Below are 14891 nucleotides of genomic sequence, written 5' to 3'. Positions count from 1 at the left end.
AGTTATAATCCACCTCCTAAACAGACAGCCTAACTTAATGTTGGGTCCTTTTTTCTTTCCTTCCTTGCACCCCACTTTTCCATTAAATTAACAAATGCTCCTCTCTATCTGCCAGGCTGGCTATGTGTCCCAGGGGGTGGCTATAAAGTCTAACCTTTCAACAAACTGCTAAAATACTGGTAGGTCAGCTCTACTCTTCCTGTATTAAGGAGACAGTGCACAAACAGAGCTCACCAGATGAGAAAAAAAACCTGAACTTGTCAGATGCTGAAGTATGAAATACAGATGACCTCCAAGCAGAAGCTGCAAACAGTTGGGACTACAGGCAAGTGTGCATATGTTTTCATGAAGTGTGGGCAATTTAATTAGAGGGAAGAGCAGGAAACGAGAGAGGTACCAGCCCTGCAGCAGACTAGAAGGTGCAAGGACATAAGGAAGCTAAGACAGATTGCACATGCACCAAATCCAGGGAGGGAGGCAAGAAAGGAGAGAGAACGAACAGTAAAACTAAGAAGGAAAAATTAAGTACAAAGAAGTTGACCATGAACAAAGGACACAAGTAAGAAAGAGGAAGTAAGCTGCAGAGGGAAAGAATGGAAATATTTGTAAGAAATGAGATGACTAATGCTAACTGGCAAAAAAAGAGCAGGAAGAAGGACCTAAATATTTAAATAGAATGGGATTGCTCTCTGTGCTAGAAGGCAGGCATGTCAAATCAATGGGAGGAAAAATATTTGGGAAAGCAGCCAAAGTGTTTTTTGAAACAGTAATAATAGGACTTGCAATATCTTCTCATCTACCTGGCAAAAATGAAGCATGGTCCTCCAAGATTTGGAGGAGGAAAAAAAAAAAAAAAAAAAAAAAAAAAACTAAGCAAAAAACCCCCACGCACTCACACTGATAGAGCCCACAGTGCCCACATGCAGCAGACGGAAGTCAAAAGATGAGGTCCTTTAGTTAGCTTACTTTCTAGGCAATACTTTTTCTACATGAAGAAATAGGAATAACTTTTCTAGTTTTTATCTTGCAAATACCCAATTGTGACAGTTTCTTTGCTGAGAGTATTTAATGAAATAGTATGCTTAGCACACTCTTTGGAATACCAACCTTCTTTCTAAAACAAGATGCATATGGTGTAGCAGTCAATGGACCATTTTGAGAGGTTGTGATTTGCTGTTACTGGCAGGGAGACAGTTGCACCAAATTCTCAAATGACAAATAAGGCTAATGGAACGTGGACAAAAAATACTATTCTTCAAAGAACAAAGTTTGCATATATTCTACAGTAAGCTACTAATAGTAGCCACCAGCTTCTAGAGGGCCTTCTGTGCAATTACTAAATTATAAATACATAAATAGGTAGAAAACAAACTAAAAAAATTCCAGCTATAAGCTCGACTTTGAAAAAGTATGTGCAGAGCCAGAAGAGTTCCAGACCAATTTGGTAGTAAATAATTCTGTGTACATTGACACTTCAAACAGTTATAAGAGATTTAATAAAAAAGGATGCCAAGACAAAGGTCAGGTAAAGTTTTTGTAAGGCCATTCTAACGGAAGTGTTACACAGCAACCTAAGGCTGAGTCCTTTCAGCAGACACTGTTACAGACCACAGAGATATCTTCATCCCAAGAACAAGTTCACAACAGCAGCAGTGTTGTTTTATCACTCCTCTTCTGGTACCTGCCACTGCTCTCACATGCTGGCAGCTTGCTGTGTGGGGACCCCAGGTGTAGGCTGACGAGGCAAAGTATACATGGCCCCAAGAAACTGGTCTGCAATGCGACCCGCTTCTCTCAGTCCACTCAGTAAAGCACCATGAACAGTTGCAGGGTAGTTGCGAATTGTATGTTCTCCCGCAAAAAACAGGCGAGGAATAGGCTGAGAAAGGGAACAGAAGACACACTGTTAAGACCTATGCACAGATTTAGTTCAGATTCCTTCAGATTCTGCAGCAAACTGATATTTTTAAAAGAACGTTACAAGTCCTCTAATCACACAGCAGTCTCCATAGCATATTGCTATATGTGAAGTATAGCGTTTCTATCAAAAGATTTTCATCCTACAACTTACCAAGAAAATCTTTATATATTTTTCATTTCACAGGAACATTTCATGTTTGTAATGACTAAACATGAGGAAACACTTTCCAGTATCATTGTTGATACAAAGATAATAGTATGGTTTTTAAAGTAGAGCTCTATCTAGTATTGTTTTTATATAGTTTTATCTATTCTGAAGAGCTAGATAGGCAAGAGAAGCCCACCAGCTCTATACTGAAAAACCATTTAAAATTTGTATCTACAACACTATAGCATCACAGAACAGTTGAGGTTGCAAGAGAACTCTGGAAATGATCTAGTGCAAACTCTTTCCCCAACCCTGCTCAAGCAGGGTCATCTAAAGCAGGCTGCACATGACTACATCCAGATGGCCTTTGAGTATCTCCAAGGATGGAGGATAACCTCTCTGGGCAACCTGCTCCATTGTTCAGTCACTCTCATAGTAGAAAGTTTTTTTTCTTTTTTCCTAACATTCAAACAAAACTTACTGTGGTTCAGTTTGAGCCCACTGCCTCCTGTCCTATCAGCAGGTACCACTAAGAGCATAGTCTGTCTTCTTTACACACTCCATTCAGGTATTTATACACGTTGATAAGATCCCACTTCACAGAATCACACTTGAGTCTTCTCTTCTCCAGGCTGAACAGTCCCAGCTCTCTCAGCCTTTACTTATAAGAGATGCTCTAGTCTCTTAGTAGGAGACTCCTCCCCCATCTTAACAGCTCTTCCCTGGACTCTTTCCAGTAGCTCCATGTCTCTCTTGTTCTGGGGAGCCCAGAACTGGACGCAGGACTCAAGGCCTCACCAGGGCTGGGGAGAACGAAAAGCTCACCTCCCTTGACCTGCTGGCAACACTCTTCCTGATGCAGCCCAGGATACCACTGGCCTTCTGAGCCACAAGGGCACATTGCTTGCTCATGGTTAACTTGTCCACTAGGACCCCCAGGTCCTTCTCTGCAAAGCTGCTTTCCAGCAGGTCAGCCCCAAGCCTGTCCTGGTGTACGAGATTATTCCTTCGTAGGTGCAGGACTCTGTACTTCCCTTTACTGAACTTCATGAAGTCCCCCTCTGCCCATTTCTCCAGCCTGTTGAGGTTCTTCTGAATGGCAGCACAACCATCTGGTGTACAGCCAAAACAGATTTACATATGTAAGACAAAATGATCGCTTCTGACTCTGGAACATGAACTCTAGCACAATACAAGCGAAAGAAAACTTACCCATCAATTCAGATGAATTAGCAGTTTCTCCTTTTATACTGAGACCCAAGTCACCTATTGACAGTGTCATATGCAGGAGAGGGAAAACTGAGCTTCCTATATTATAGTCTGCATGGTGCAATTCTATATGTAGCTATGTTTATTATTAACTTAAATTACTACAAAAAGAATCTAAATAAAGTCAGAAACTTACAGTCTCCTGCTGGTGTTTTCAGAATGGCTTTTGATTTCAAAGATTCCACCACTCAAAGGGAGCTGGAGATGACTCAAGCCTACAATGTATACGATTTTGCTTCCTTCTCCTTTCCCTCTGATTTTTACCTTCTCTCCTCCTTGTTTTATCCTCCCTGAAAATATTTACAGCTAGTTCTCTAGAGGCATTGTGCTTAAAATCTGCCTCTTTTTCATTCCCCCCTCCTCTAAATTGAGTATTTGTAAATGCCTAGCATTGTAGTGGGGAATAAGCACTTTCTTAATGTGAGACTTACTCTGCTAACACTGTATGGTTTTAGAAACATATTACGAGAAATTGTGTCAACTCTGGGAGCCTCCATCATTTGCTACAAGGACACTTTAGGGGAGAAGTGGGAAGAAACAGGTGAAGTGAATTTCAACTTTTAATTTATGGAAGACACTATTAGTAGCCAAGCACAGAACAGAAAATACTAGGCAGCAATAATGGTGACAGTGCAAGGTGAAGCTCACTTTCAAGGATAGGAAATAATCATTTCAAAATTGAATCTTCTTCTTCAGGATTTCAATGAATAATTTGTGCTTAAAGCCCTAAAATATTTACATTATGCTTAATGCTGATTTTCCTGCTGGAAGCAAGACTAGGTAGTTATGTGTCGAGGGAGAAGGTTGAGAGAGGGGAGGGGAAAAAATTGAGACTGAAAAATTTCTGCACTGTGAACTGGGGTAGATTATTTGTCTGCTTCTATGCCAATCCCAATGGCAGCTGCAATATATTCGCGTAAACCATCCCTCTTTGCTATAACTCACTGAACTTCTACGGCTGCCTCCTTTGCAAAAAGCAGAATACGTTAGTGTTAGCCACTTCCAGGGGTCTTTGGTTAACAGACATTACCTTGTATCCAGACTGATGCCATTTCCCATCTGACAGGCTACAAGCAAACTCACAGTAACTTGATTAATTTTGATTGTTAACAAACTGCACTCCAGAAATCATTAGAAGCATGGTTTAAGAGAACAGGATAACATTCAAATAGGACAATTTTCATTTAAAAAAAGTGAGTTTTTTCTCAGAAAAATCCATTCAGTTGTCATAGGTTAAGTTCTGAAAGAAGTCACTGTGACTCATTTAACTACAGTAACACACCACATAAAAAAAAGTACACAGACTGTGGAAGAGGGGACAGGCTACTTGGGAGAATTATAGGAATGCAGTCAGAGTATGTAGAGATGCAGCAAGGAAGGCTAAGGCCCGTTTGGAATTGAGTCTGACAAGGGATGTTAAGGACAACAGGAAGAGATTCTTCAAATACATCAGCAGCAAGAGGAGGACTCGGGAAAATGTGGGCCCGCTACTGAACGGGGCAGGGGCCCTGGTGACAGGGGATACAGAGGAGGCAGGATTACTGAATGCCTTCTTTGCTTCACTCTTCACTGCTAAGGGCAGCCCTCAGGAATCCTGCAGCCTGGATGTGAGGGAGAAAGTCTAGAGAATGGAAGACTTTCCTTTGATTGAGGAGGATGAGATTAGAGATCCTCTGGGAAAGCTTGACGTTCACAAATCCATGGGGCCGGATGGGATGCACCCATGGGTACTGAGGAGCTGGTGGATGTTATTGCCAAGCTGCTCTCCATCATCTTTGAAAGGTCCTGGAGAACTGGAGAGGTGCCTGAGGACTGGAAGAAAGCCAATGTCACTCCAGTCTTCAAAAGGGGCAAGAAGGAGGACCCAGGCAACTACAGGCCAGTCAGCCTCACCTCCATCCCTGGAGAGGTGATGGAACAGCTCATTCTGGATGTCATCTCCAGACATATGGAGGAAAAGATCACCTGATCAGGAGTAGCCAGCATGGATTCACGAAGGGGAAATCCTGCTTAACCAATCTGATAGCCTTTTATGATGGAATGATTGGCTGGGTAGACGAGGAAAGAGCAGTGGACGTTGTGTACCTTGACTTCAGCCAGGCTTTTGACACTGTCTCCCATCACATCCTCCTAGAGAAGCTCAGGAAGTGCCAGTTAGAGGAGTGGACAGTGAGGTGGATTGAGAACTGGCTGAAAGGCAGAGCTCAGAGGGTTGTCATCAGTGATGCAGAGTTTAGCTGGAGGCCTGTGGCTAGTGGCATCCCCAAGGGCTCAGTACTGGGTCCCATCCTGTTCAACTTTTTCATCAAGGACCTGGATGAGGGGACAGAGTGCCTCCCCAGCAAGTTTGCTGGTGATACCAAGCTGGGAGGAGTGGCTGATGCACCAGAGGGCTGTGCTGCCATTCAGAGAGACCTGGGCGGAGAGGAACCTCCTGAGGTTCAACAAGGGCAAGTGCAGGGTCCTGCACCTAGGGAGAAATAACCCTAGGCAGCAGTACAAGCTGGGGGCTGACCTTCTGGAGAGCAGCTCTGCAGAGAAGGACCTGGGAGTGCTGGTGGATGACAGGTTGACCGTGAGCCAGCAATGTGCCCTTGTGGCCAGGAAGGCCAATGGTATCCTCGGGTGCATTAGGAAGAGTGTTGGCAGCAGGTTGAGGGAGGTGATCCTGCCCCTCTCCCCAGCCCTGGGGAGGCCTCAAGTCCTGCGTACAGTTCTGGCTCCCTGGTACAAGAGAGACATGGAGCTACTGGAGAGAATCCAGCGCAGGGCTACGAGGATGATCAGAGGGCTGGAGCGTCTGTCCTCTGAGGAACGGCTGTGAGAGCTGAGCCTCTTTAGCCTGGGGAAGAGAAGACTGAGGGGGGATCTTATCAATGTGTACAAGTACCTGAAGGGAGGGTGTCAAGGGGACGGGGACAAACTCTCTTCAGTGGTCCCGTGTGACAGGACAAGAGGCAATGGGCAGAAATTGAACCACAGGAAGTTCTGCCTGAACGTGAGGGGGAATTTCTTCACTGTGAGAGTGACAGAGCACTGGACCAGGTTGCCCAGAGAGGTTGTGGAGTCTCCTTCTCTGGAGATCTTCAAGGCCTGCCTGGATGCAACCTTGTCTAACATGTTCTAGGTGACCCTGCTGAGCAGGGTGGTTGGACTAGATGATCTCTAGAGGTCCCTTCCAACCTTACCGATTCTATGAAATAAGGCACTGTGAAATACAGTGCCAGTACAATATTTTAATACTGTGTTCAGACATTATCAAATTGATCTTCTGAATAAAAATACTTGTTTTTTTGCCAAATAGAAATGAGACCAAACCTGGGGAAGCAAAATTCCTGGAGAGAAAACTGAGTTCTTTTACAGGTGCTAATCATTGGTGAGAGGATGTGACTTACCTAAATTGCTGCAGTGTATATATTTTATATTATTTTATAGATTTATATATATATATATATATATATGTATATATATATATAAATAAAAAATATATAATTTTATATATATAAATGACTTAGGAAAGGCATTATATTTTTCTGAGGTATTTCCACAACAAATTCAGAGTTTCTCTCACCTGTGGAGCACCTGGAATGGCTGGTCCTGGAGTAATTGGCTGAGCCATCAAGTCATAGTCATTTCCAGAAGATCCAGCTGCTACATAGGAGTATGATCCCCGGGCCCAAGGGTCAGCACGCCAGCGGGATACCACAGTCTCTTTGGGCTGAGACAAGAGAGAAACGTCAGTTGCTGGCATAATACAAGTTCTGTAGTTAGTGTAAAATACCAAAGTTGCAAATTACAGGAACAGAAAACACAAAGTCCTTAAGCTAATGTTAATGGTAGAATTCCACATTTATATTACATGGTAACAAATACTACAGTAAATAACCTGTCTTGATTGGAGCTTTAATCCATTGAGATATATTGCCAGAAACTATTCCACGTAGCTTCTGCACTGGAACTCAGACTCTGTAGTCAACAGCAAAGGTATACTGTGTACATTTCCTATGTTTCTCCTCTTAATACCAACATAAGGACAATGTCCACTTCTCACTCTTTTTCTTTCAGCCACAGAAAATATTTCTCTTGCTTTAACTGTAGTAGAGGACTCTAATGTCTATAACTCATCTGGAAAAATGACTGCATGAAGGGCACCTACACAAACATCTTTATTTCTCCAATCCATCTGGTTTGCCACAGTACTGGTCATGATGAAAGATATTCCACTGAAAGATGTAACAGTGGAAGCCCCATCAGGATTCAAAACAGTATCCCTTTAAGGTATTAGCATTACAGTCAAGAGAAAAGAGGACATCTTCATAATCTTGCAAATGTAATACTGAAGAGCAACAGGTCCGAACCCTAAAATAGCAGCCCAAATTCTGCCCAAATTAATAACTGAGTTTTAACCGGTACCCACATCCAGTAAAACTTTAATCATCAAGACAGGAACTTAATTTCCTTCGCCACAAAGGTATTTCATGGAATTGTCTGTACTTGAGTAGACCTTCTCAGGACTGTTTCTGTCTAACAGGAGGACAGGCTGTGTCTAACAAGGGAGCTTCCCAGAAACTAGGAACACGCACCATAGCATGTTCTGGGCCCCAGTACCAACAGATCTGAAAAAAAACATACCTGAGGCTGACCTAGCAGGACTAGATTTGATGCCCCACACTGAATCCGTGGAAAAAACTCAAAGGACTATGGCAATGTCCCAAGGTTTAAGGGGCTACTGGGAATTTTAGACCACATTTCCAAATATGATCTGATGACTTAACTCAAGAAGATTCCCCACCACAACTTTCAGCACGTTTAATTCAAAAGGTAAGAAGTTGGTTGATAAGCCAGCCTCCCAGATTGACTGCTTCTTGACAAAAAACCCTGGAACTTCACATTTCTGTCCTGGTTAAACAGAAAACGTTGTGATGACACTGTATGTTATCACATGTATGTTTGACTAAAAGAAAAGACTGAGGTATTTTATATATTTCTTAGTGCTCTCTGCTAATCTCTTAAGACTGCAACACTTCACAGGGAATAAAAATCAGAATGAAATTTTGGTTCTCTGAGGTAGCCTTGAAGGTATGGCTAACCCAGACGATTGTGGAGCAAAATACAGAAGTACTGCCTTCCTGGTACTGAGATGGACAGCAGTAAGTCCAAAAAGCAAGTGCAGCATTCACGTAACCATACACTCATATACGCCTTATTCAGATGCTGAGGCAGTCTTTTTTTATCCCATCCCATTGCATCCTGACAAATAAGCACTGTAATCAGTACTCCCTATGAACAGGGGGAAGATAGGTGGTTAGAGAAAAAAGTATGTACCATGACACAGGTAGTAAAAAAAAAAACTTGGAATCCTACTCTGCATAGGACATGAACTTTGCATAGGCTAGCACACAGCAAGGTTGAAAGAGTTCCCACATGTGGATGAATAGCAGAGGGAAAACTAGTGCTGTCTATCTTAGGGAAATGAAAATTGAAACCAGAAAGAGAAGATAAAATAGTAAAAAGAAAAAGCACAGGAAAAAGGAGGATGGTTCACGTTCCAATAAAATGATGGTTTAGTTTAACTTTTCTGCTTTCCCATTTGGGACAGCTGAGAGGAACTACATTTGCACTGCAAGCTCTTGTTTATATATTTGTTCATCAAATACAACAGATTAGTTGTTTAATCCAGATTGATAAATGGGATCTAGGAGAGAGGTTCCAGCAAATCTCTCTACTATTAAGTATTTGTGGCACATAAGTATATTCACACCCAAAGTGGGAATACACCTAAAATAATCACTCAGGAGATCTACTCATCAGAGACAAGAACTGCTTTCTCCTTTAAATGATTGGCCATATATGTAGTCCTTCATGACAGGTGATTACCACTAAATATACTGAATTATCTTTAAGAGTCAAATAAGTTCTTTAAATGTCATGTTTATCCACAGTGTTATTTATATTCCTCAAGATTCCCCCATTTGTTAGTGTGTGTTCTTTTCACTTTAAAATCCTAGTAGAGAGTAGTTGTTTTCTACAGCATTTGTAGGCAGAAGAGTCTCAAAGTTACTGTCAGAGAAAGATCTCAGTTTCATTTCTTGATGTCTTCAGACGGTTCAGAAAAGGAGCTGCTGATTTATCAGGAAGGCAAGCCTGCAATTTCCTTCTCTTGTGTTCTCCAGTCTGGGAAATAAAAATCAACTGACCAAGCATTTCCAAAATATAAGAGCCACTCATTAAGAAAAAATGCTTACTGTCAGCTGGATGGATTTGCCCATCATATGAAAAGCTCTAATAGACTGAGGATGTTAAAGCCACGTTCAAAGAGATCTGCTCAGTATTCTATATTAAAAAAAAAAAAAATGAAGGGACTCTATTCCTCACATGAAGTACCAAACAAAGAGTCTAAGTTAGCAAACGATCAGAGAAAACTAGTATAATTAAAATTATCACATGCTTTTAATATTACTTTAATATACAAAAATTCCAGTGGAGGAGAGCTTTGAGGAAAGTTACCCAAACGAGCTAGCTATACTAACCTGTGGCACAGCACTGCTGCCAAAAATGCCTTTGAGAATGGCAAGACATCGTCCAACAATGACATCATCACTGATATTTTCCATGATCCCTGCTGCTTCTCCAGCTACTAGAGCCAACAAAATTGGTGCTGGGGGGAGGGAGAGGAATGAATTATTGAAAATTAACATTTTAATAAGCTAAATACTTAAACTCTAATAAGCACAGAGCTGAAGCTAAGATAAACAAATAAATTCATCAAAAGCAGTCCTCAGTCTTTCACCACCAGTTGGAATTTCCAAAATGAAGATAAATGACCATACATTAATGTACTAATACAAATTATCAGGACAACTAATGTATTAAAAATTAACACACACACTCTCATTAGGAAAGAAAGTAGGCAAAAGAGGTTTTCTTTAGAGAAGTGAAGACATAATTTGTTTTAAATAGAAGCTTCAGCTGGGATTTAATAGTCATCAGTGCTACCTTTAAGGTAATCTCAGTATCTTCCAAACAATCTGATAGAAAATAGAAGATCTCTGATAAAATTTAGGTATGATTAACATCACCAGAGCAGTGAAGTTATCTGAACAAATAGGTTACTTACACAAAATATCATATTTCTTGCTTACCTGGACACATTCAAATTAAACATATCTCAAAAAAGCCAAAACTATCCAGAAAATTAGAAATTCTGAGAATAATTTACAAGTCCAAATGACACATATTAAATAATTCAGGTGCCCAGGTGATGCTGGGGTAAAAAGAGTTAACATAACTGTAGGATGTACAAACAAATAAATGAGGTCACTCAACCTCTGGCTGGAGATTAGTGTGTAACTATAAAACTATGACAGAGAAAGTACCTTTTTTCATCATGTATCCCTAGGAAAAAAAGCAGGAGAGCTAGGTAAGGAACAGTCAAAAACTGGAGGGCGGAGGGGGAGGGAAAAGTCATCAGATATCTAGAAAACACTCTGTATTTCTGACAGGACTTCCTTTGCCATGAGCTGAGTAGATGCTTGTGGCAGGCTCCTTCCATCTTAAAGTGTGTCTATACTGTAGCAGCAGGACTGACAACGTGTCAAAATAAGATGCAACAGCAGCACAGGCCAATTGCTTCAGTACACACATGGAGTTCCCAGATGCTTCACATTTTCTCAGCAACCATTACCTGAACTAGACTTAAACTACTGAGGGAACTCCTGTGAGAGCCACAAATCACGAACAGCACAGATGCAACTAAAGTTGGCACTTTAAATGGTCACCTGCAAGAAAAGTAACTTGTTTTGTAGTGCTCATTAAATATACCTTTTTGTTTTAAGCTTTTAGTTAGATAAATGAAAATAGACAGAAACAATACTCTTACTAAAAGTACTTTTTGAGAACCTATTATGAGACACCCCACTGCTTCTGTGGCTGGTGTCTTGAAAAGCATCTTCTAAAGAGTTCTAACATTATCTGCCAGTCTTAAAGAGCCACTTTCTACAGTCATAATCACTTGAGTTTGTTGCTCAAATAAATAAATAAAGCATCCATTCAGCAAACTTTAAGGAGAAGCAAGCTGTGGTATCTCCAAATATGAGCGGCTATGTATAATGCCAAAGGGGAGGGGAGGGAAGGGACATCTTGTAAATGTGGAACAGTAGTTGCTGCTGCTCATCAAGCTAAAGTAGGGATGCTCAGCAAGAGAAACAGAGCCTCTTGCCTGCTCCACTGAAAGCTCTGAGTGTTCAATACTAAACCTTGGAAAAGTTATGTCAGGATAAACTACAAGCATTGAGTTCTGCAACTCAGTCTCATAACAGAATATGGAACAAGCCCATAGCACCACTTGACCACTGAAGTATGCAGTCCATCATGGTGAGTCCCTAGACATGAACCTTAAGTTTACAATCCTCAAAGTTACCTTTACCAGGAAGGACTTGACATCACAAATGAAAGAGCTCATCTGCTGTTATCAGTTCATTTCAGATTACAGAGGCAGCCCCCTAAAAGAGATACGACCTCACTGCCGCTTCAATTAGAAAAACATTCAGAAAGTTGAGGCTTTCAGAACTAAGTAACTACATTGGATGCCAAAGTCTCATTTCACAAGAAGTTACATGAAAGAAGGGAAGAGCTCAGGCAAGGTTGTAAGCAGCCAAATTGGAAACTATATTTCAAAAAGAGACTGAAAAATGAACTAAGAAAATGTTTTTAATTCATAAATACTGCAAAAACATATCCTCTTCTATGAGGACTCAATACACCCTGCTGACAAAGTAGATATCTAACTAAAATAATACCACTCTCTGGCAAAGAGAATATATGTTATTTGCTGCACTTCTCAAATACAGCACATGAGAGCACATGAAAGAATGGATGTCCAAAGACGTTAGATTCTTCAGTTCAACTGTTTCCTTATCTAGCTCTCCTGGTCTCACACATAGAGTTGGGGGGGGGGGGGAGGGGAAAGGACACAGAATACCCATGGCAACCAAACTGATGCTTAACAGAAGAAACTAAGATCACAAGTAAGATACTGAACAGCTTTGCCAAGATGCAAGAATACAAAGTGGCCTACAATAATTAAAATTGTCAATAGTAGGATTAAAAGCAATGTGATTTAATAGACATGGCCTGGAACTCAGCTTCAAACGTATACTCTTCCACGTTCTATTCTAGTTTACTGTGCAATCACTTCCAGGGTCCCTGATGCTCTCATTTGTTCTCCTATAAAATATCATCAACTTTCTACAACATCCAGATGTTAATAACACTATGAACATCTTAGGAAGCTCTCTTCTCTAGTTCCAAAACTAAACAAATAGGACAGTAGCAAAACTATGCATCACATTTACCTTTGTACAGGTTCCAAAACAGGAAAAGTTCTCCTCTGCTTGCCGTAGTGCTACCAACATGACCAAACAAATTGACACTTGGATCCCAGAAGACGCGATCAAAACACAACACAACCTAAAAATAGAAAGAATTAAGAGTTAGGAAAAGCAAAATTCAAAGATAATTATACTCAAAAATTTTCATCACTGAAAAGGTCAAAAGAGTAAAATTTGAAAAATACATACTGCCTTTCATAGATAATTATCCTCTTGTAGTTTATAAATTTGTTAATTAAGCTACAGCAGACATACCAAGTCAACATCTACTTCTGAAATTAACTATTTAAAAGCTATATGAATCAGAGGAGAGTCCTTTACAGTTCTTCAGATAATTTTCACCATCAAAACCTAGCAAAACAGGAGTGGAAGAAACATTCCTCCTCCTTTTATCCACCATACACATTTCAGATTTGACTTATTACAACCCTTGCTCTGTTGCAGTTCTGTCAATGACCAAGTCACCTTGTTAAGGTTGCCAAATCCCATCCGCTGCACCGCAGAAGTTTTCCACTCAGGAAGAGGTGGCACAAACTGCACAGCTGGGGGCTGCTGTTTCAGGACTCCCAAGGGAAGTGTACACAGCACAGCATCACATTTATAAATGAAAGTTTGGCTAGTAGATCTAGTGTTAACAGCTATCACTTCACAACCTGGTAAGAGGAGAGGAAAAACAGTCACCTAATAAGAATGAAATATAAGTGGCCTTTTACAAGGCCGCTGCCAAACAGCACTGGATTACAAAGTTAAAGAAACTATCATTAACTATATCCACAAGAGCAAACTTTCAGGTTGTGGAAACAGCCTCACACAAGCAATTACTTAACTTCTAGGCAAGTGAATGTTACTGGCCACACAACATGTAAGAACGGCCTTACTGAAATAAGCCTAAAGGTTCATCCAGGCCAGTAAATGATATTTAAATAAGAGCATAACTAAATCTCAATTAGAGACTGAGGATTTCATTGAGTTACCCTCCCAGTTCAGAGTTTCCTGAGCCTAAGCCCTCTGTTTTGAAGAGCAATGAAAAGGCATACTCCTTCCATTTGTTTGTTGAAAGTATAATGTAGTAAGGTGGAATCCTGTGGCACCACATTCCTTGACTTATATTGTGTGATTGTCCATCTGAAACCTGCTGTCTATACATTTCTCTACAGATACCAGCAGGTTACATATCTGACAGAATAGTGTTACTAGGAGACCACATTACTGCCAGGCAAGCTGCAACTGTTCATTGCAATGGGACTGTTACTCAAAGAAAAAGCTTGCTCGTATATGGAGCTTGAGCTGCAAGAACCCCATGCACTTCCCACACCAGTTTCCCTCATCTTTGTAATCTTCCTGGAACTTCTAGGTTCAGCTAGGTACAGCTGAGGCATTAAGAGCTGTATAGGACATAATGTTCTGCACATGCACTATGCATTAGCTACAGGGAAGGGACATGTTATACCCTCTCGGTAGAGTCTTTCCTTCTACAGGTCAGCAGGCTATTTGGTTGCTGACTCAATAAAACTGCTCTCAAAGTTATTAAAGCATTTTCTCAAGAGCAGTGTGAGTTTACTTATATTTTCCTCTACTAACTTGTCTAAGTCAGCTATCTCCACATCTCAATCAAGGGTTGGAACTCCTTTGAACTCAACACTCATACAAATCATCTTTGTATTCCTTCTCCCATTCATATTCTGACTTTCCTAGCACTACAAAACAACATATTACAAAAAATATCTGTGATTTGAAGTAAAATTAGCTAGTGCATACATATGTGTGTGCATAAATAGAGTGAAGATACCCAAACAACTCTGCTCTATAGCAACATAATTTCCATAGTGTTTTCACTGTAATTCACCATTTTTAATGTTTATCCCAAACCGGGCTTAAGTTACAAAAATACATGACTTCTCAAAAGAACTGCATAACACTTCCTTGACTTGTCCTCTGAAGCAAAAACAGAGATAAGAATCTGTTGGCAGAGAAGACTGTAGAAAGTAACAAGAAAAGGGGAGTTCTGGCAGAAGCCAATGTGCACAATTACATTAAGTGACTGCTTGCTGATTACAGAGCTTCACAGGAAATACTTAGTAGTTGGGGAGGACGGAGATCAAGAGTCAGTCCTCAGAAAAATATCTCTAAAAATATCTAGAAAAGATATCTAGAAGACACTCCAT

General features: G+C 40.7%; 2 protein-coding genes across 5 annotated transcripts in view; one reads left to right on the top strand and one right to left on the bottom strand.

Annotated features, from left to right (window-relative positions):
- Positions 1 to 14891, top strand: part of LUZP1 (leucine zipper protein 1) — an 87968-nt gene that overhangs the window by 54217 nt on the left and 18860 nt on the right. The gene's annotated exons all lie outside the window — the stretch shown is intronic.
- KDM1A (lysine demethylase 1A) overlaps positions 1478 to 14891 on the bottom strand; it is a 51659-nt gene continuing 38245 nt past the window's right edge. For all 3 annotated transcript variants that reach the window (XM_062593880.1, XM_062593882.1, XM_062593881.1), the window contains 5 exons: positions 13192 to 13379; positions 12691 to 12805; positions 9868 to 9995; positions 6909 to 7055; positions 1478 to 1879 (listed from right to left, as the gene is read on the bottom strand). In XM_062593880.1, the coding sequence (XP_062449864.1) occupies positions 1694 to 1879; positions 6909 to 7055; positions 9868 to 9995; positions 12691 to 12805; positions 13192 to 13379 (764 nt within the window). In that variant the 3' untranslated portion in view covers positions 1478 to 1693. The remainder of the gene's footprint in view (positions 1880 to 6908; positions 7056 to 9867; positions 9996 to 12690; positions 12806 to 13191; positions 13380 to 14891) is intronic.

The sequence above is a fragment of the Rhea pennata genome, chromosome 23, assembly GCF_028389875.1.
Source record: "Rhea pennata isolate bPtePen1 chromosome 23, bPtePen1.pri, whole genome shotgun sequence".
Lineage (NCBI taxonomy): Eukaryota > Metazoa > Chordata > Aves > Rheiformes > Rheidae > Rhea > Rhea pennata.
The sequence above is the reverse complement of the archived record's forward strand: the minus strand, read 5'-3'. Positions and strand labels throughout refer to the sequence as shown.